The sequence below is a fragment of the Pezoporus occidentalis genome, unplaced genomic scaffold (assembly GCF_034315485.1).
Source record: "Pezoporus occidentalis ecotype Australia unplaced genomic scaffold, CSIRO_AGI_Poc_V1 ctg8, whole genome shotgun sequence".
NCBI classification, from domain to species: Eukaryota; Metazoa; Chordata; class Aves; order Psittaciformes; family Psittacidae; genus Pezoporus; species Pezoporus occidentalis.
Genome location: NW_026916158.1, coordinates 14,013,115 through 14,030,193, shown reverse-complemented (window position 1 = coordinate 14,030,193; position 17,079 = coordinate 14,013,115). Strand labels below are relative to the sequence as shown.

The window sequence follows — 17,079 nt, the reverse complement described above, 5'->3', positions numbered from 1 at the left end:
AGCCGCCAGAGTAAGTGGAAACTGCTTTTAATCGTCAAACAAACTCAGCAACAGCCACCCACAGCGGAAGGCACCAGAGTCCCCGCTGTCGCCCGCTGATCCCAGCAGAGGTGGATGGGGAAGCCAAGCCGGATCGGGAGGGGATGGAGGAAGAGCGGAGTCGGGTGGCCCCCAGCCTCCATCTCCGGCAGGTCGGGGGGACTCAGCTCTAATGCTTTCCCTGGGACCCCTCTGCCTGCCCGCACGGGGTGAACGTGGCCCTGGGGGGGCTGCGCTGTGCCCGTCTGTAGCACATCAGGGTTGGGGGCAGAGCTGCGTTTTGGGGGCGCTACGGCTTCTCTGCCGGCCATGTCCGGCTCCAGGCTGTGGATGGGGCTGCGGTGGGTGCCCGGTATGTGCTGGGGAGAGGGGCAGAGATGGGGCGAAGAGGCGCGCGGTGTGTGCACGGTGGGGACCACGATGGAGGGTGATTCGGGGAGTGGCCCCGCGCTCTGCCTGTGGGCCACCGCCGGCAGCCGGCGAGGGCGTGGGGGGGCACACAGCAGAGCATCGTCCCCTCTGTCCCCAGCACCCTCCCCGTCCCTACCACACCTCACAGTGCTTGCCGGGGTTCATGGGGGAGCCCAGGGGGCAGCCGAAATGTTCGACAAAGTCCCTGGAGTTGCTGAGGGTGCCGATGACGCGGTACTTGTCCGGGCTGTGGGGGTCTGTCACCAGCCCTTCGTGGGAGCTCTCGGGTGTTCGGACGGAACACCACACCTAATGGAGCAGGAGCAGCTTCAGGGAGGGGCAGGATTGATGGGGCGCTGCGGGGGTCTCTGAGGAGCAGGGGAAGGATAAGGAACCCACCATCTGGCTCTGCCCTACCTGTGCAAAGCCCACAAAGAAGAGCTGATGGTTGGTGAGCTCCAGGGCTGGCAGGCGCTTCTCCTCCCCGTTCTTCTGCAGCCAGGATTTGTACGCCTATGGGAGAGACGCCCTGAAGCCTCATGGAGGGACTGACAGACACAAGACACAGGGGTCTGCATCCTCTCAGGACAGTGACACTCACGTTGTAGGCTGCCTTGAGCCCGCCGTTGTCAGCGATGTTCTCGCCCAGCGTCTGCCGGCCATTGACCTTCTCACGGTGAACAGTGTAGTGGCTGTACTGCTCTGTTATGCATGCCGTCCGGTTCTTGAAGGCCTCCAGGGAGGAGTTCTGCCACCACGGCCGCAGGTTGCCCTCCTTGTCATACTCCCGTCCTGTGGGATCATCCCATGGGTGGGACCAGGGGACACTGGTCCTCTGCAAAGCCCCAGCTGCAGGGGGCCCTGAAGCAGGGTAGGACAGCCCAAGCGGACACCAGGAGACCTGGCACCTTGGGTCCATGCCCAGGGGAGATAACCTCCCACTATCCCTGCTCTGTGTGGGCTCTGGCTGGAGCTCAGCCTGTGCTCGGGTCCCCAGCCATCCCCTCATGTATCCCCACTGTCCCAAGCCACATTTGTCATCCCAAATTCCCCCATTGACCCCATCTCAGCACAGAACAGAGTGGATGTGAGAGGGACGTGTCCCGCACCCCTCAGGGAGGAGGATGAGGGGGGCTGCAGACACTGTGTCCTCACCAAGCGGATGGAGCGAAAGCTGCACAGAGAAGCCTGGGGGAGGTATCGGCGGGTGCCACCTGGGGAGACAGGATGGTAGAAGCAGGGGCCAGGAGGGCAAGAGCACGCATGATGCAATGGATGGCAAAGCAGAACCCCCGTGAGCTCATGGCACCCCTCCACACCCTCGAGGTGGTGGGGGGCAGGAAGGTGATGGGGGTTGGAGCCAGCACTGCCCATGGGCTCTCACCTTGGTCATCGAAAGCGTGGGTCAGCTCGTGTCCCATCACCACACCAATGCCACCAAAATTAAGGGCTCTGTTGGGCCATGAGAGAGAGACAGGTAAGTGCAGGAGAATGATGCCACTGCAGCCTGCTGTGGCCCAAGGAACCCCTCCACAAATGGCACCCCATCTGTGTTCAGAGGACGCAGTGAGCCTCTGGTCCAGTTGGCACCTAGCTGGGAATGAGTACTGTTGGGAACACAGGTGGCCCCACAGGTGGTTGTCTTGGCTGCAGGATGTAAAGCCTTGGGGGACCCTCAGGCCTCCCAGGGCTTTGCTTCATGACTGTGGGGGGCTCTGTGGGGTGCTGGCCCTGATCCAGCCCATGCTCCCCCCTGCCCCCCCTCCCCAGGAGATCCTTCCATCCCTGTGCCAGGCTCACTTGGGGTGGTTGCGGGCATAGAAGGGAGCCTGCAGGATGCCAGCAGGGAAGACGATCCCATTCTTGGTGGGCAGGTAGTAGGCATTGACGGTCTGTGGGGTCATGCTCCACCTGGGCAGGGAGGTAGGACATGGGCAGGTAGGGATGTGTCCCCTGTCCCCATTGCCCCACCACCCTCCTGTGTTGTCTCCCACCACGGGTGCCGTGTGCTGCCCTGCCCAGGGCTGGCACATTTACCCTCGCCCATGACCAAAGGATCCTGTCCTGTGGACAAGCCAGAGGCACCCCGGGGGACATACAGTGGTGCGCTACCCCATAGGGGGACCTTCCCGCAGTGAAGCAGTGCCACCAAGGCCATGCTGGGGACAGTGCTGTGGCACTGGCAGTGTCACATCCTCTGCTCCCCCCAGGCTCTCTCCCTTACTGGTCGCGGTTGGGGGGTTTCCGGAGCTGGTCGGCCATCACTTTGGCAGAGAAGTTGTAGAAGTTGAGCATGTTCTGGAAGAAGGAGTCCTCCGAGACCTCGTACTGGTGAGGATGAGGAGGGATGAGGAGGAGCCCACTGGCTGGTTCCCCCCACCATGGCTAGGATGCGCTTGGTATCAGGATGACTCCACACAAAGCCCCATCCCAAATGGGTCCCCCAGACAGGGACATTGCCCTGCCAGGGCTTGGTATAAGGGGAGGCTGCAACCCCTCCCCACAACCCGGGTGCTCTCCTACCCCATCATAGACATCATCCAGCTCCTTGTTGTCCAGGATGAAGTCAGGGAAGCCAATCATGTCATAGATGGCATCCGCCTGTGTGGGGAGAAGCCCTGGCAGTGAGATGGAGCTGAAGGCTTACCAGGACAAGGGGAGAGGTCTCCCACCTGCTGCCCCCGTCCCCCCCCGTCACCTTTTCCTTTGCAGCCTGTCTGGTCGCCTCGTCCATCCAGTCCAGGTGATCCAGGGACACCTCAAAGGCTGCCCGGATCTCGCTGATCATTTCCTCAGCCTGGGGAGGGAATGAAGCCCCGCTGTCCCCACAGCCCCTTGGACAGGGACAGGGTGGGCAGAGTGGGACCTCTCCAGGGCTGGGGGTCCCATTTCACTGCTCCATGCTTTCTAGCCCTGGGGTATGGGTGGGAAAGGGGAGGAATTCCCATGAATGCTGATGGGGAAGGGACAGGGGAAAAAGTGTCCTCACAATAGCTTTGCTGTCCCGGTCGAAGGTAGCTTTGACAAAGAGAGAGCCCAGTGCAAAGCCCAGCGTGTCATCTGTGTTGGAGATGCAGGTTTGCCAGCGAGGTGTGCAGGACTGTGGGAGCAAGATGGGGGTCTGTGAGACCCCCAGTCCCCTCCCCTGCTTCCCTCCTTCACCCAGCCCAGCTCTGCCCCCTCCCCAGGGGGGAGATGCTCAGTGACTAAACCCCCACCCCAAAAGATGATCCCTGGCTTCCCTCTGCAGCATCCAGAGCATCCCAAGGGCATCCCAACGGCAAAGGTGTTTCTGACTTCTTCGAGGCTGAGGGCAGAGGGGGCTCTGTCCCTGTTACCTTCCTGGTGCCATAGAGCGTCTCCAGCAGCCTCTCCTGGGCTGTCTCAAAGCGCTGGTCCAGGCTGGAGGCCGTCTTCTGCACCAGGTTCCAGATCAGGTAGTTGTTTAGGATGCTGCAGGAGTAGAGCGATGCTGTGGCTCACTACATGCTAGCCTCCAACCCACCGGTGAGCCCACAGCATGCCCCCGCCATGGGGACAGCCCCAAATGGGGCCTGGTCAGCTGCTCAAGGGGGCCTCACCTCCTGTCAGTGCTATTGATGAGATCGGAGACCTGCTGCAGGTAGGTGTCCCCATACACCACCACAGGCTCCGTGTCGGCCAGCTCCAGCGGGGCCAGAGCGTAGGACAAATAATCCAGCCAGTCGATGGTGGGGGCCAGGACCTGGAGGGAGAGGACGTGGGGACACAGCACTGAGGTGCTTGGCATGGCTCTGCCCCATCCTGCCCAGTGTGGGGGGAGCCTCTGGGGCAGGGTCTGGGCTCCCTAGGAAGGTCCAAAGGTCCCTCAGCACTCCAGATCCTTTCTCTGCCCCAAGCACCCTTCTTGTGGCTCCTTGCTGCTCTCAGTGCTGCTCTCACCCCCCCCCCCCCCTCCCCCCCATGGCAGTTGGCAGCTCCCCCAAATCCTAGCGACCAGGAGGATGAGCCCTTCATTCCAGCACCCAGCACATGTCCCAGAACAGATGGGGCTGCCCAGGGTGTCCTGGGAAGGGGGTCAGCAGCTTGGAACCCTTGGTGTCCCACTGGACAAGCACCCCTTGTGTCCTCAGAGGATTCCCCAAGCTGTGCCGTGCGGTGCCCACCTGCAGCTCTGCAATGCTCATCTTGTGGTAGATCTTCTCATCGTCCCGTCGCTCAGCCTGGGGCACAGTGATGTTGGCCAGCTGGGTTTCAAAGTCCAGCACCTGCTGCATCTGGAGGCGGGTGGGCTCTGGGATTCCCCCCAGCAGTGTGCCCAGCTCCACCATGTAGTCCAGGTATGCTGCCAGGACCTGGTGAGTCCCAGAGCCCAGGCTCAGCACTGGCCACCGCTCGTTCCACCTCCCTCGGCACTGTGACACCCAATGGGCAGGGTGCAGGTGCCTCACAGCACTGCTTGCACCCCACTGCTATGGGTTTCTCCCAGTTGCAGTGTGCCCTGTGCCCAGCCTCACCCTCTCATTGGCGGTCTTGTTCAGGTAATAATCCCGGGATGGAAGGAAAAGCCCCGACTGGTCCACCTGGAGGGGGAGAGAGGGGCAGCATGGGCAACACGGTGCCTCCCTGGTGCCTGCTGCCCCTCCGTGCCAAGGTACCAACCTGGATGACATTGCTGTTGGAACTCTTGGAGTCCGGACCCACATACACTGTGAAGAAGGGGGTTGCCCGGTACGTGCCTGACACCATTTTGAGTACCTCCATGAAGCTGGTCTGGTTCCAGGAGCCAGTGATGTTCCACCCCCCGATCTGTCAGCAGATGGACCCAGTCCCTCAAGGAGGGGTAGGATCCGTCCCCGAGGGCTGCCCCCTCTCCAGTTACATGAAAAGCCAAGTGGGAAATGTGCTGGGCTGAGCTCAGCTCATGCGTGGATGGCTGCCCCACCTTGTCGATGAGCTCTATGAGGGGCTGGGAACCCAGCTCCTCTATCCTCTGCTCCTTGAGACAGGACAGGTAGTACCGCTGCGTCTTCCGCTCTGCCTCGCTGCTGGAGTTGAAGGTGGTGTTCTCTGCGGAAGGCTGCATGTCAGCCCTGCCGATCCTGGGCCTCTGCCTGCCTGCGCCCAGAAGTCACCCCCCACCATGAACCCCTTGGTGCCCACCTAGGAGATGCTTCATGATGGCCTGGTTCTGGTCCCAGATGCTATTGAAGGTGCTCCACTTGGAGCGCCCATTGGGCAGCGGGTTCCTCTTGATCCAGCCCCCGCATGAGTACTGGTAGAAGTCCTGGCATGGATCTGTCTCCACATCCAGGGCCTCCAGGATCTTGCTGGCCACCCGCACGCAGGCATCCGTCAGGCACGTGCTGTGAGAGGGATCTGGCAGGGAAGGCATGCCCAGGGCTGTGCGCATGTGCCAGGGGAAACTGGGCACAGAGCTGGGCCAAGACCTGTCTGCACCCAGGGATGGGCAGAGCACCCAAAGTGGGAGCCCCGAGCTGACCTGTACCTCCCCATCCTGCCATGTTCCCCCCAGGTGTGGGAATGCCACTGCCACCCTGGCAGGGCCTCTCCCTACCTCTGCGGTACTGGATGGCCAGGGCGACGACAATGACACCGAGCATCAGGGCCAGGAAGATGGCGATAACGCAGAGCACCAGCTCCAGCTGGCTGCGAGAAGCCAGGCGGCTCAGCAGCGGCCCTGGCCCCTTCCGAAACCCCACCTGGGCAGGAGCAGGACCTGCCATTGTACCACGGGGGGATCAAACCTCGCCCCTCCTGCTTCACCCTCCCCACTCCCGTGCGTGGCTCAGCTGCATGGCGAGGTGCAGCATGACAAGGTGGGGACCAGGGCATCCCCCCGCGGGTCACCAGGGCACCAGCCCCGGCAAGCTGGCAGTGGGTGCTGGTGACCACCAGCCACAAGGAACAACAGTGGCCCAGGCACACTGCTGCGTTTTGGCTGCCTCCCAGCACATCCCTGGGGACAGCCAAGGCTGGCTTGGCTCCCAGCTCTGCTGCTGCTGCTGCCCATTCGGCTGCAGGCAGGCTCTGGCTGAGGGTGAGGAGAGGGTCCAGGGAGGATAGAGAGGGAAAGGATGGAGGGGGTCGGGGCAGACCTCACCTCCATGCTGTCGGGAGAGGTGCTGCCATCCCCCGCTGGCTCTGACCCATCGTCGTCCTGCAGTGTGGCACGCTTGTAGTCGGGCATCTGCCGAGGGAGGCAGTGGGCTAAGACGAGGGGTGGGGATGGCTGCCCCCCGCCCTGCCCCCCCTCCCGGCTCTTACGGCGATGGACGGTGCCTGCTCAGCAAGTTCACGGTGGGCCGGGACAGCCCCTGGCCCCCCTCGGTGTGCCTCGACCTCCCCCAGAGGTTGTCCCCAGCCCCGGGTGGCCCCGGGGAGCACGGGGAGAGCTGCTTGTGAGGGGCTCCGGGGCTAGCGCCTGAGCATCCCTCCGCGTCGCCATGGCATCTGTGGCATCAGCCCTGCCGACAGGTGCCACATCGCCAAGGAGACGTGGTCCCCGTTGCCGAGCAACCGTTGCCTAGTGCTGCTGTCTCATCCCTCCTCCCCTGCCTGGAACTTTCCATGCAGATAGATGTGCACCGTTCCGAAACATCTGAAAGCACCTCCTGCCCTATTCTGGCCCTAGGGGTGACCAGGGTGCAGGGTCGAGCCCATGCGGGCAGAGACTGTGGGGTATAGGGGGCACTACAGGGGCTGCAAGATGACAGGGATGGGTCCCCTTTCCTCCTGGCCTGCAGAACAGCCTGGCAGGGGCAATTTGCACCGATCCAGGCATGAGAGCTGCCAAGGATTCAGCCAAGAGAAAAGTGGTGGAGCTGAGCCAGCAGCTTTGGAAGCTGGGATAAGCTGGAAGAAAAAGCTGGAGGCTTTGGTTGAAGAGAATCAGCAGTGCTACTGGTCATGAGCCATCCTTTGGCTTCAGACTGATCACCCGAGTGGGTTGCAGCTCTGTGCTGCAGACTACGGTGGATGCCCCGGGACTGCCTGCAGGGCTGGTATCGGAGACAAGGAACAAGCAGGAAGGATGATGGGTAGGGGGAGAAGGAGAGCAAGTGCCCCATGTCCAGCTCTGCCAAGTGCCACACCACCAGAACACGGAGGGGGCTTCACCAAGTGCTGCTGCAGTGGGAGGGCGCGAGGCTGGGATTGACAGCTGGCAGGATCCCACCGCCAAGCTGTTGGGAGGGACAGCTTGGAATCCTGTGGGAGCTCAGCCAGCTGGGCACCCCCACAGCCCCAGTACTCCCCTCTCATCACTTGGGTGGTCCTCATCCTCCTGGGCACCATCTGGCAGCACCCTCTCCCCAGCACCTCCTGGCACCCTCGAGGCATGAGGAGGACGTGCTCCTGGAGCTCCTCTTGCCCACTCTGTGGGGCTGAAACCCGCAGGAACAAGGCCCTCTGTTCTTTCCAGGAGTGCTGCCTTGAGGGGCACCCTACGAGCAGCATCACTGTACCCCAGGTGGGCTTCATGCCCCGGCAGAGCAAGGTCTGTGGGGCCGGCTCTGAACTGCTCCAGCTCCTTTTGCCCAACCACAGGCAGGGATTTGAAGGGTCTTTCTTTCCCCTTCTTTCCCCCACCGTAGGGCACGGGGACCCTCCAGCCACGCAGTTCCCCCAGTCCCGGACCCACACAGCCCCCCGCATCCCACAGGCTCTTGTCTCCCGCAGCCCCTCCAGCCTTTCCATCTCCTTGAGCCCTTCAGCCCCGGGGATCTCCTCTGCCTCGACCGCCCCCCCCGCCCCCCGATCCGGTGCCTCTGGTCCCCGTCCCCGCCCGTTGCTCCCTCCTTGCTCCGCTGCCGCCTCCGGCCCGGCCCCCGCTGCTGCCCCGGCACTTACGGCGTGTCCGAGCTCCTGGAGGGCCACGTTCATCCTGGCCATCCCGGGCCGCCTCCCGCCTAGCTCCGCTCCCCGCCCGGGCCGCTCCGGGCCCCTGCCGCCGCCGCAGCGCCGCCTGCTTTCGCCGCCGCCATGGCTCGTACCGGGCGCCGCGCCGCCGCCGGGACAGGGACCGGGGCCGGGCAGGGATGAGGCCGCGCCGGACGGATGGAGCCGCGGGCAAGGGAATCGGCGGAGCGCGGCCCGCAGGCACTGGGAGGGGCGGCTGGGGCCGGCGACCTGGGGGTCGCTGGAGCGGGGGCACCGGTGCCCAGTCCTGTCGCACCGCACCGCACAGCTCTGCTCTGCCCGGCTCCACCGCCAAGGTGACCGTCGTGCGCACTGGAGGAGCTCCGCACCTGAAGCTGCACTGGTGCCTGCACCGGCACTGCCACCCGCACCCCCACTGGCACCCTCGCGGGAGCCGCACCGGCACTGGGACTCGGACCGGCACCCACACCGGCACGGGGAGCAATCGGGCTGACAGCTGGGCACCCGCAATGGGCACTGGCACACTGACATACGTACCAGCACTGGCATACGTTTTGGCACCGGGGAAGGCACACCTGTACTGCACAGTACTGGGCACCGGCAGTGGGGTGGTGATGGTGCACAGCTGCAGCAGCACACCCTACTGTGGTACCTGGCACACACTCCAGGGCACTGGCACGTGCCTGGGGACATGCACACACACATACACACACTCACTGACTGACACTCCCACCCCGGTACCCCCAGGCACCCCGAGGTCATCCACAGACCCGTGCATTCATTGACGTGTGGTGTGACATGGTTGCATATATGCAGGTGTCCACTGCCACAGTCACTGCCGTAGTGAAGGCCTCACACCCTACCTTGAAACCTCCCGACCCTGCACCACTGCCTGAATGGGCAAGGTGGGACCGGCAGGTCACCTACCAGGTGCCCAGGGTGCTGCCTGTGGGGCAGCGACGTTTGGAGCGTCCGAGTGCAGATACCCTTGTAGGGTGCCCCATACCCTGCGGGGTGCAGGACACGCAGTAGCTGTGGGCGTGTCCAGCAGTGCAGCCTGGAAAGAGGTCGATGGGAGATGCCTGGCAGCACACCCGTTGCTCAGGGGCTCCCCGGGGAGCACAGCCAGGGGTGCCCGGTAGGGCTCGGCCAGCCAGTGCCAGCTGCCTGACCTGGGGGATCGGGGATGCAGAGTGGCACGGGTGGGCAGGAAGCGTGTGTGTGTGTGTGTGCAGGGGTGGAGGACACAGGGGTGCTCACGGGTGTTCGTGGCGTGCTAGGGTCCCGCCGAGCCCGCCAGCCCCGGGCAGTGCTACTTCACTTGCCCGGCTCGGGTGGCACCGGTGCCCCGTGTCAAGGTGGCGGAGTTCTGGGTCTCCGGCCCCGGCTGCGGGCGCTCCCGCCGGTGCCCGGGCCGGTGCCCAGCGCAGCACCGCGACACGTGGGACCGCCCCGCCCCGCGCCACTCCTCCGGCGTGCGACGGTGTCGTCACGGCGGCACTGGGCAGTGATTGGCTGTGGGCATGTGCGGGGCGCAGGCGCGGAGCGGCTGGTAGGCGGTGAAGAGGCCATGGATGCGGGAGGTGGCGGCGGGCAGAGTCGGGTGCAGGGCGGTCCCGGGTCGGGCGGCGATGAGAAGCCCACGCCGCCATGGGGCCGGGACCGCCGGGAGCAGCCCGCGGGGCCCGAGAAGGAGCAGGAGCTGGTGAGCGTTCGCTGCCTCTGCGGGCCCGGCAGCTGAGTCACGGCACGGCTGGGCCCGCGTGAGCGGCGGCACGGGACGTCATCCCACGTCACGAGGGAGGCCGGCACCCCTTCGGGGGCTCCCGTGGCGTCACCGCCGGCTTCTTTCGTCATCGGCCTGAGGGGATTCCTCTCGGGGGAGCGGGGGAGTCTGTAACGTCACCGAGGGGAGGGGGATCACTCCGGTCCGGGGGGGGGTGGCGTGACCTCTTGGGGGTCCCGCGTGATGCAGTTGATGGGTTTCTGGCCCGGGGTGGGGGCTGGGGCAGAGGGTCTGGGTCCAGTGTCACTGGGGTGTCGCTGTGCCCTGGTCCCGCCGCGGCCCAGGTGATGCCCCTGTCACGCTGTGCCGGACACCCTTAACGCTGTGTTCTCCCGTGCATGTCGGCAGTCCGAGGAGGACAAGCAGCTGCAGGATGAGCTGGAGATGCTGGTGGAGCGCCTTGGGGTGAGTCTGTGCCGTGCCCCTCAGGAGGAGCTGTGAAGCATGGAGACCTGACTGTGGCTTCTGTCCATTTGTCCCTGGTTGTTTCTTGTGCAATTGAGATGGGCCTTGAGTGGGGCTTCTCTTTATTCATTGTGGTCTGTTCCCCCACCTTGCTGCCTGTCTGACCTGTGCCCAAGGGACCTCTGCTCTGCCTTGTGTGGGTGGCTTTCTGCCCCACTGTGCTCTCCCTCCCCAGTACTTGGACTGAAGGAGGCAGCCCAAGGCAGGGGGTGGCTTTGCTTGGAGACTGTGGCTGTGTTTGGGTACTGCTGGTGGGGTGGTGGTGAGAGAACCAGCCCCTGCTCCCTGACAGGCAGTTTCTGTCTGCAGGAGAAAGATACATCCCTCTACCGCCCCGCCCTGGAGGAGCTGCGGAGGCAAATCCGCTCTTCCACTACCTCCATGACCTCTGTTCCTAAACCCCTCAAGTTCCTACGCCCCCATTATGGCAAGCTGAAGGAGATCTATGAGAACATGGCTCCAGGAGAGAACAAGGTAAAGGCTCTTGGCCCCACCATCCAATGTGCCTGAGGGGCAGTGCTAGGGCAGGTGATTGTAGAGCCCTCCAGACCCAGTGGTCTAACATCAGCCTCTGTGGCTTGCTCCAGTGGATTATAACTTGCCAGAGCTGTGCCTTTGCCACTTGTGGTGGCTTGTGGGTGTGGGGAGGGTGTTTGTGTGCCTGGCTGCCCCTGCTTCCCTGTGCCTGGCCTGTATCTGGACCTCTGCACTCTTTCCCCAGCGCTTTGCAGCAGACATCATTTCTGTTCTGGCCATGACCATGAGTGGGGAGCGTGAGTGTCTGAAGTACCGGCTGGTGGGCTCCCAGGAGGAGCTGGCATCTTGGGGACACGAATATGTCAGGTAGGCCTGGGTGGGAGCAGGACCTGGGGGAAGACGAGGGCTTGGGGGGATTTCCCTGAGTGCTTTGGCCTGCCTGGGACATGTCCTGACTTGCTGGGCTTGTGTTCAGCTGCCCCTTTCATGCCTGCAAATCCTCTATCCACAGTGATTTGCTAGCTGCAGAGATCTCGCTGCTGTGGCTTCTGTAATCTCTTGCTTTTAACCTTATTCCTTCTCTGGGCTTGTCTCCCATAAGATGTTGCAGTAGTATAGAGCCCCAGTAAGCAATACACAGCCCTGACTAACTGGCAGCAGCTGCTCCCTACCCCTGATCTGATAAAGCTGGTTTCTGCGGTGTTGATTACCCTTTGTCTGCACAGGCATCTGGCGGGGGAGGTGGCCAAAGAGTGGCAGGAGATTGATGAGAATGACAAGGCTCAGAGGGACACGCTTCTCACCCTTGTCAAGGAGATCGTTCCCTACAACATGGCCCACAATGCAGAGCATGAGGCCTGTGACCTGCTCATGGAGATTGAACAGATGGACATGCTGGAGAAGTACATTGATGACAATGCCTACTCCAAAGTGTGCCTCTACCTGACCAGGTGAGGAGGCTCAGCACTGCTGGAGGGGGCCTCGTCACTCACTGGATTGAGGTTGCCTGACATGGTTGTCACCCTCATGTTTGTTCCCTCCTCAAAGCTGTGTCAGCTACGTCCCAGAGCCCGAGAACTCTGCTCTCCTGCGCTGTGCTCTGGGCATCTTCCGCAAGTTCAGCCGCTACCCTGAAGCCCTGCGCCTGGCTCTGATGCTCAATGACGTGGAGCTGGTGGAGGATATCTTCACCTCCTGCAAAGATGTGTAAGTGGACACCCATTCCACGGCCTGCACCCATTGTGGTGGGGTGCAGCTCCCTGTCTAGGCAGAGTTGTGTTGGATCCTGCCACCACCTGAGCTGTCTGGGGGTTGGACTGAGACTTTTGGCCCTGAAATCGAGACAGGCAAGAGTGGGTCACCTACAGGCTGCTCTTGTGTGCTTCTAGAGCACAGCAGGTTGGCTCACTGTGTGGTGAATGCGTGTTTGTGCTGGGCGTCCTGGGGTGTGGGCACTTGTGAAACCTCTCCCTTCTATGCAGAGTTGTGCAGAAGCAGATGGCCTTTATGCTGGGCCGCCATGGAGTCTTCCTGGAGCTGAATGAGGATGTGGAGGAGTATGAGGACCTGACTGAGATAATGTCCAATGTCCAGCTCAACAGCAACTTCCTGGCCTTGGCCAGAGAGGTGAGTGTCACAGCTGGGAAAAAAGTGAGGCTGCCCTGGCTGCTGAGCAGTGTGACAAGATCTGGGAAGAGATCTTTCATCCCTATAAGCTTTCCAAAGTACCTCCAGGAGAGGTTGCTGTGGTAGGGCAGCTGCTCTGACGTGTGCTGGCCAGGAGGTAACCCCCTTCTTCCTTATCTCTTTAGCTGGACATCATGGAGCCCAAAGTGCCAGATGATATTTACAAAACCCACCTGGAAAATAACCGTAAGGGCTTGTGTTGTGCTCTCTATTGTTCCTGACTGTGGGGTGTTCCTGGGGCTGCAAGGCACCTCTGGGCCAGTGCAGTCATCTCTGTATCCTGAGGTGGGCACATGGCCTGCTTGCTGTCTCTGACCTGGTGTGGGGCAGAGCCAGCTGCCTGCTGTGGATTTGGGCTTCTCCTTCTAGCTGGTGGTGGGACAGGTCCTTGTCCCGCCATAGTGTGGGATAGCTGTGTGGCGTGGGGCTGGCAGGGCTCCTCTTGCTGCCTGCCTTACCCTGACACTGTATTCCAGGGTTTGGGGGGAGCGGTTCCCAAGTGGACTCAGCCCGGATGAATTTGGCTTCCTCCTTTGTGAATGGCTTTGTGAATGCTGCATTTGGGCAGGACAAGCTGCTGACGGATGATGGCAATAAGTGGTTGTACAAGAACAAGGACCATGGTGAGAGAGCCAGCTGGGCGGGGACTGGAGGTGCCTGTGGGCTTGGGGGGACTGTACCTTGTCCCTTTTGCGGTGCTGCCGGGCATGACTGGCTCTGGGCTGCCCCATGTCACTGGCCACCACAAGCCCCAGGCCTGGTATGTCAAGTTAGGGCTGACATGGGCTCTTCTCCCCTGGAACTGCAGGGATGCTGAGCGCTGCAGCCTCTCTGGGTACGATACTGCTGTGGGACGTAGACGGGGGACTCACACAGATTGACAAGTACCTGTACTCCTCGGAGGATTACATCAAGGTCTGTGGCACCAAACCCAGTGCAGGCTCTACTGCTGTGTGGGGTGGCCCTGCTGTGGCCTGGGTATATGGCTGGCTGGGGGAATGGCTGACCTTGCTGTGGGCTGCTGTAGGGCTCGGTTACTGCCTGGAGAGGTGGTGGGTGCTCTGTGACCCAGCTTTCTCAGCAGATCACAGCAAGGCAAGGAGTTCTTGGGGACTGCCTGAGGCATCTTTGGGTGCTCTGGTGTGACAGAGCTGTGAGCTTTGGGATGCTCAGCTGGATCCAGTGTGGCATTGCTCACTTGGTGCTGACTTGCCCGTCCCAGGGAATGATTGTAACGTGTGGTGTGACATTAATCACTGGCTGGCAGGGAGCTTTGTGTGTTGGTGGCTGGTGTGTGACAGTGCTTCTGTATTGCAGTCAGGAGCCCTCCTGGCCTGTGGCATTGTCAACTCAGGGGTGAGGAATGAGTGTGATCCTGCCCTGGCCCTTCTGTCCGACTATGTCCTCCACAACAGCAACACCATGAGGATTGGAGCCATTTTTGGGTAAGGGCCAGGCCCTAGCGTCCCTGTGCTGTGCAGGGTGGTGCAGCACCCCTCACACTGCCCTTGACTTTCTGCAGGCTGGGCCTAGCGTATGCAGGCTCCAACCGTGAGGATGTTCTGACTTTGCTGCTACCTGTGATGGGAGACTCAAAGTCCAGCATGGAGGTAGGGAGCAAGGCAAGGTTTGCCTGTAGTTCCTGCTTGCCCACCTAGTTGGCAACAGCTCCTGGGAATGCAGGGGCTTTTCTGCAGCTGGTTTTGGCTCCTAAGAGCAAGGCTGCATGTCTCTGCTTGGTACAGTGCTGTGCCAGAAGAGCACAGCCCTATGTTCCTTATCTGAGCTGCTCCCATGATGGGATTGCAGTCAAAATGAGAGGATAGGATGCCAGTAGCCAAATTCTCACACAAAGTGGAGAGCAAAGGTACCCAGTGCTCTTTCAGGCTGGACAGCCATCACTGTGCAGACCTGGCCCCAGGCTGTGGGCCAGCTCACTCTGTGTTGTCTCCATATACAACATCTCTCCTTCCTTCCTTCACCAGGTGGCTGGCGTGACCGCCCTGGCCTGCGGGATGATATCAGTGGGCTCCTGCAATGGGGATGTCACCTCAACCATTCTCCAGACCATCATGGAGAAATCGGAGACGGAGCTGAAGGACACGTATGCCCGGTGGCTGCCGCTTGGCCTGGGCTTGAACCATTTGGGTAAGGCTGGGGTCATGGGCTGAGGGTTGGGGTTGGGAGCATCCCTCCACTGCTGTCCTCTAACCACTGCACCTTCCTTGGCAGGGAAGGGAGAGGCAATTGAGGCCATCTTGGCAGCACTGGAGGTTGTGTCGGAGCCATTCCGCAGCTTTGCCAACGCGCTGGTGGACATCTGCGCCTATGCAGGTGAGTTGGGCTTGTCGAGGTGGGGGAGGCAGGAGTGGGTCCTGGGCTCTTTGCCTCCCCATCCTGGCCCTCTGTTCCCCTTCCCAGGCTCGGGGAATGTCCTGAAGGTCCAACAGCTCCTGCACATCTGCAGCGAGCACTTTGACTCCAAGGAGAAAGAAGAGGACAAGGACAAAAAGGACAAGAAAGAGAAGGAAAAGAAAGAGAGCTCAGCTGACATGGGGGCTCACCAGGTGGGGACTGGACTTGCGTCCAAGGAGCAGGAGCTGGCTTTCTGGGGTCTCTAAGGCCTTTGTGTGATCAGAGCTTGTGGAAAACAGCCCCTGCCCGCATAGCCTGCTCCCCCTGTCCCCCTAGGCTTAGGGTGGATGTAGGGGCTAGGAGAACTTGGATTTTGGGCTGTGTGCTCCCTGCTTGGTATTCAGTGCCTGTGTCCCCGCAGGGCGTAGCAGTGTTGGGGATTGCGCTCATTGCCATGGGTGAGGAGATTGGTGCTGAGATGGCCCTGCGCACGTTTGGTCACCTGGTGAGTGACACTGGGGACAGTACAGAGCTGGGAAGGGACCTAGGAGTAGAGAGTGGGTCTTGCCTTGCATCTCTTTAGCCCTTGCTGCCCTTGGTAAGCTGGATCTAACAGCCGCCTCCTCTCCATGCAGCTGCGATATGGGGAGCCCACCCTCCGTCGTGCTGTGCCCCTGGCCCTGGCTCTGATCTCCGTCTCCAACCCACGGCTCAACATCCTTGACACCCTCAGCAAGTTCTCCCATGATGCTGACCCCGAGGTCTCATACAACTCCATCTTTGCCATGGGCATGGTTGGCAGCGGTGAGTCTGGGGGACAGCCCTGTCTGGGGCTCGTGTTGGGGGAAGGAGGGAGAGCCAAGTCTGTACCCTGCTTTCTGTCTACACTCCTTCTGCCCCAGGTACCAACAATGCCCGGCTGGCAGCGATGCTGCGACAGCTCGCCCAGTACCATGCCAAGGACCCCAACAATCTCTTCATGGTGCGGTTAGCCCAGGTGATAATCCCGTGCTTGCTGCTCGTAGTGGGGAAGGGGCAGGTTGGGGTCCCTACCCTGGATGGGAAGTGGTGCCCTGGAGGTATCACCAGGCAGGGCTGGGGCGGGGGGGGGGTGTGGAGGCAGGCCCCTCTGGTCTCTCATAATCTTTCTCTGCCACACCAGGGCCTGACCCACCTGGGCAAGGGGACGCTCACCCTGTGCCCCTACCACAGCGATCGCCAGCTCATGAGCCAAGTGGCCGTGGCTGGGCTGCTGACCGTCCTTGTGTCCTTCCTGGATGTGCGCAACAGTGAGTACTATGGGCTCAGGCCCCCTGTGCCTATGGAGTGGACAATGTCCAGCCCCTGCACTCACTTCTGTCTCCCCTCCAGTTATCCTGGGCAAGTCCCACTATGTTCTGTATGGTCTTGTTGCTGCCATGCAGCCTCGCATGCTGGTAACCTTTGATGAGGAGCTGCGACCTCTGCCTGTGTCAGTTCGGGTAGGACAGGTAAGGAGGAGCCAGAGCTGGGGCTGGGGTGCTCTGGCATCCTTATGTGACCCCAGCATTTACCTCACTCTTCTTGTGTAGGCTGTGGATGTGGTGGGCCAGGCGGGAAAGCCCAAAACCATCACCGGCTTCCAGACTCACACAACGCCAGTGCTCCTGGCGCATGGGGAGCGGGCCGAGCTGGCCACGGAGGAGCACGTGCCCGTGACGCCTATCCTGGAGGGATTTGTTATCCTACGCAAGAATCCCAACTATGATGTTTGAGGCGGGGGGGTGGTGGGTAGGTGGTATGGGAGGGGAGGAAAAAAAAACTATGTTTATTTTTTGTTTTTGTTATTAAGAGTCAAGGAAATAAACTGTGTGTAGACTCCAGTGCTGCCCTGCCCGGCTTGTGCTGAGAGTGTGGGCTGGGCAGTAGCGTTAAAGCTGGTCTTGGGGTGGAGGCCACAGGGGAAGTATTTTTAGGAAAGAGAAAAAAATCCTGTCCTG

At 61.4% G+C, this 17,079-nt stretch overlaps 2 protein-coding genes across 7 annotated transcripts; one reads left to right on the top strand and one right to left on the bottom strand.

The window, feature by feature from the left end:
* Positions 1–11: 11 nt before the first annotated feature.
* ECE2 (endothelin converting enzyme 2) lies at positions 12–8,877 on the bottom strand. 6 transcript variants are annotated; one of them, XM_062603486.1, is made up of 19 exons: positions 8,302–8,877; positions 6,554–6,640; positions 6,008–6,152; positions 5,593–5,808; positions 5,375–5,499; positions 5,092–5,238; positions 4,947–5,012; positions 4,596–4,784; positions 4,032–4,174; positions 3,789–3,903; positions 3,440–3,550; positions 3,149–3,247; positions 2,974–3,051; positions 2,675–2,778; positions 2,251–2,361; positions 1,835–1,902; positions 1,052–1,242; positions 868–963; positions 12–759 (listed from the first exon to the last, which is right to left on the bottom strand). In XM_062603486.1, the coding sequence occupies exons 1-19, from the start codon at positions 8,860–8,862 to the stop codon at positions 583–585; spliced, it is 2,829 nt and encodes a 942-aa protein (XP_062459470.1). In that variant the 5' UTR covers positions 8,863–8,877; the 3' UTR covers positions 12–582. The 6 variants fall into 6 exon arrangements, with proteins under 6 accessions (XP_062459470.1, XP_062459474.1, XP_062459475.1 ...); XM_062603490.1 differs by having other exon boundaries at positions 6,008–6,099; positions 8,302–8,436; XM_062603491.1 differs by lacking the exon at positions 8,302–8,877 and adding an exon at positions 6,718–8,080 and having other exon boundaries at positions 6,008–6,099; positions 6,554–6,660.
* Positions 8,878–9,851: 974 nt separating this feature from the next.
* PSMD2 (proteasome 26S subunit ubiquitin receptor, non-ATPase 2) lies at positions 9,852–17,019 on the top strand. The gene is made up of 21 exons (XM_062603513.1): positions 9,852–10,036; positions 10,466–10,522; positions 10,892–11,056; positions 11,304–11,425; positions 11,785–12,009; positions 12,107–12,265; positions 12,541–12,685; positions 12,871–12,931; positions 13,222–13,368; positions 13,554–13,660; positions 14,063–14,190; positions 14,268–14,355; positions 14,731–14,893; positions 14,978–15,079; positions 15,167–15,312; positions 15,522–15,605; positions 15,736–15,904; positions 16,003–16,097; positions 16,263–16,389; positions 16,472–16,590; positions 16,672–17,019. Exons 1-21 carry the CDS (start codon positions 9,902–9,904, stop codon positions 16,852–16,854), a joined length of 2,727 nt encoding a protein of 908 aa, XP_062459497.1. The 5' UTR covers positions 9,852–9,901; the 3' UTR covers positions 16,855–17,019.
* Positions 17,020–17,079: the final 60 nt, after the last annotated feature.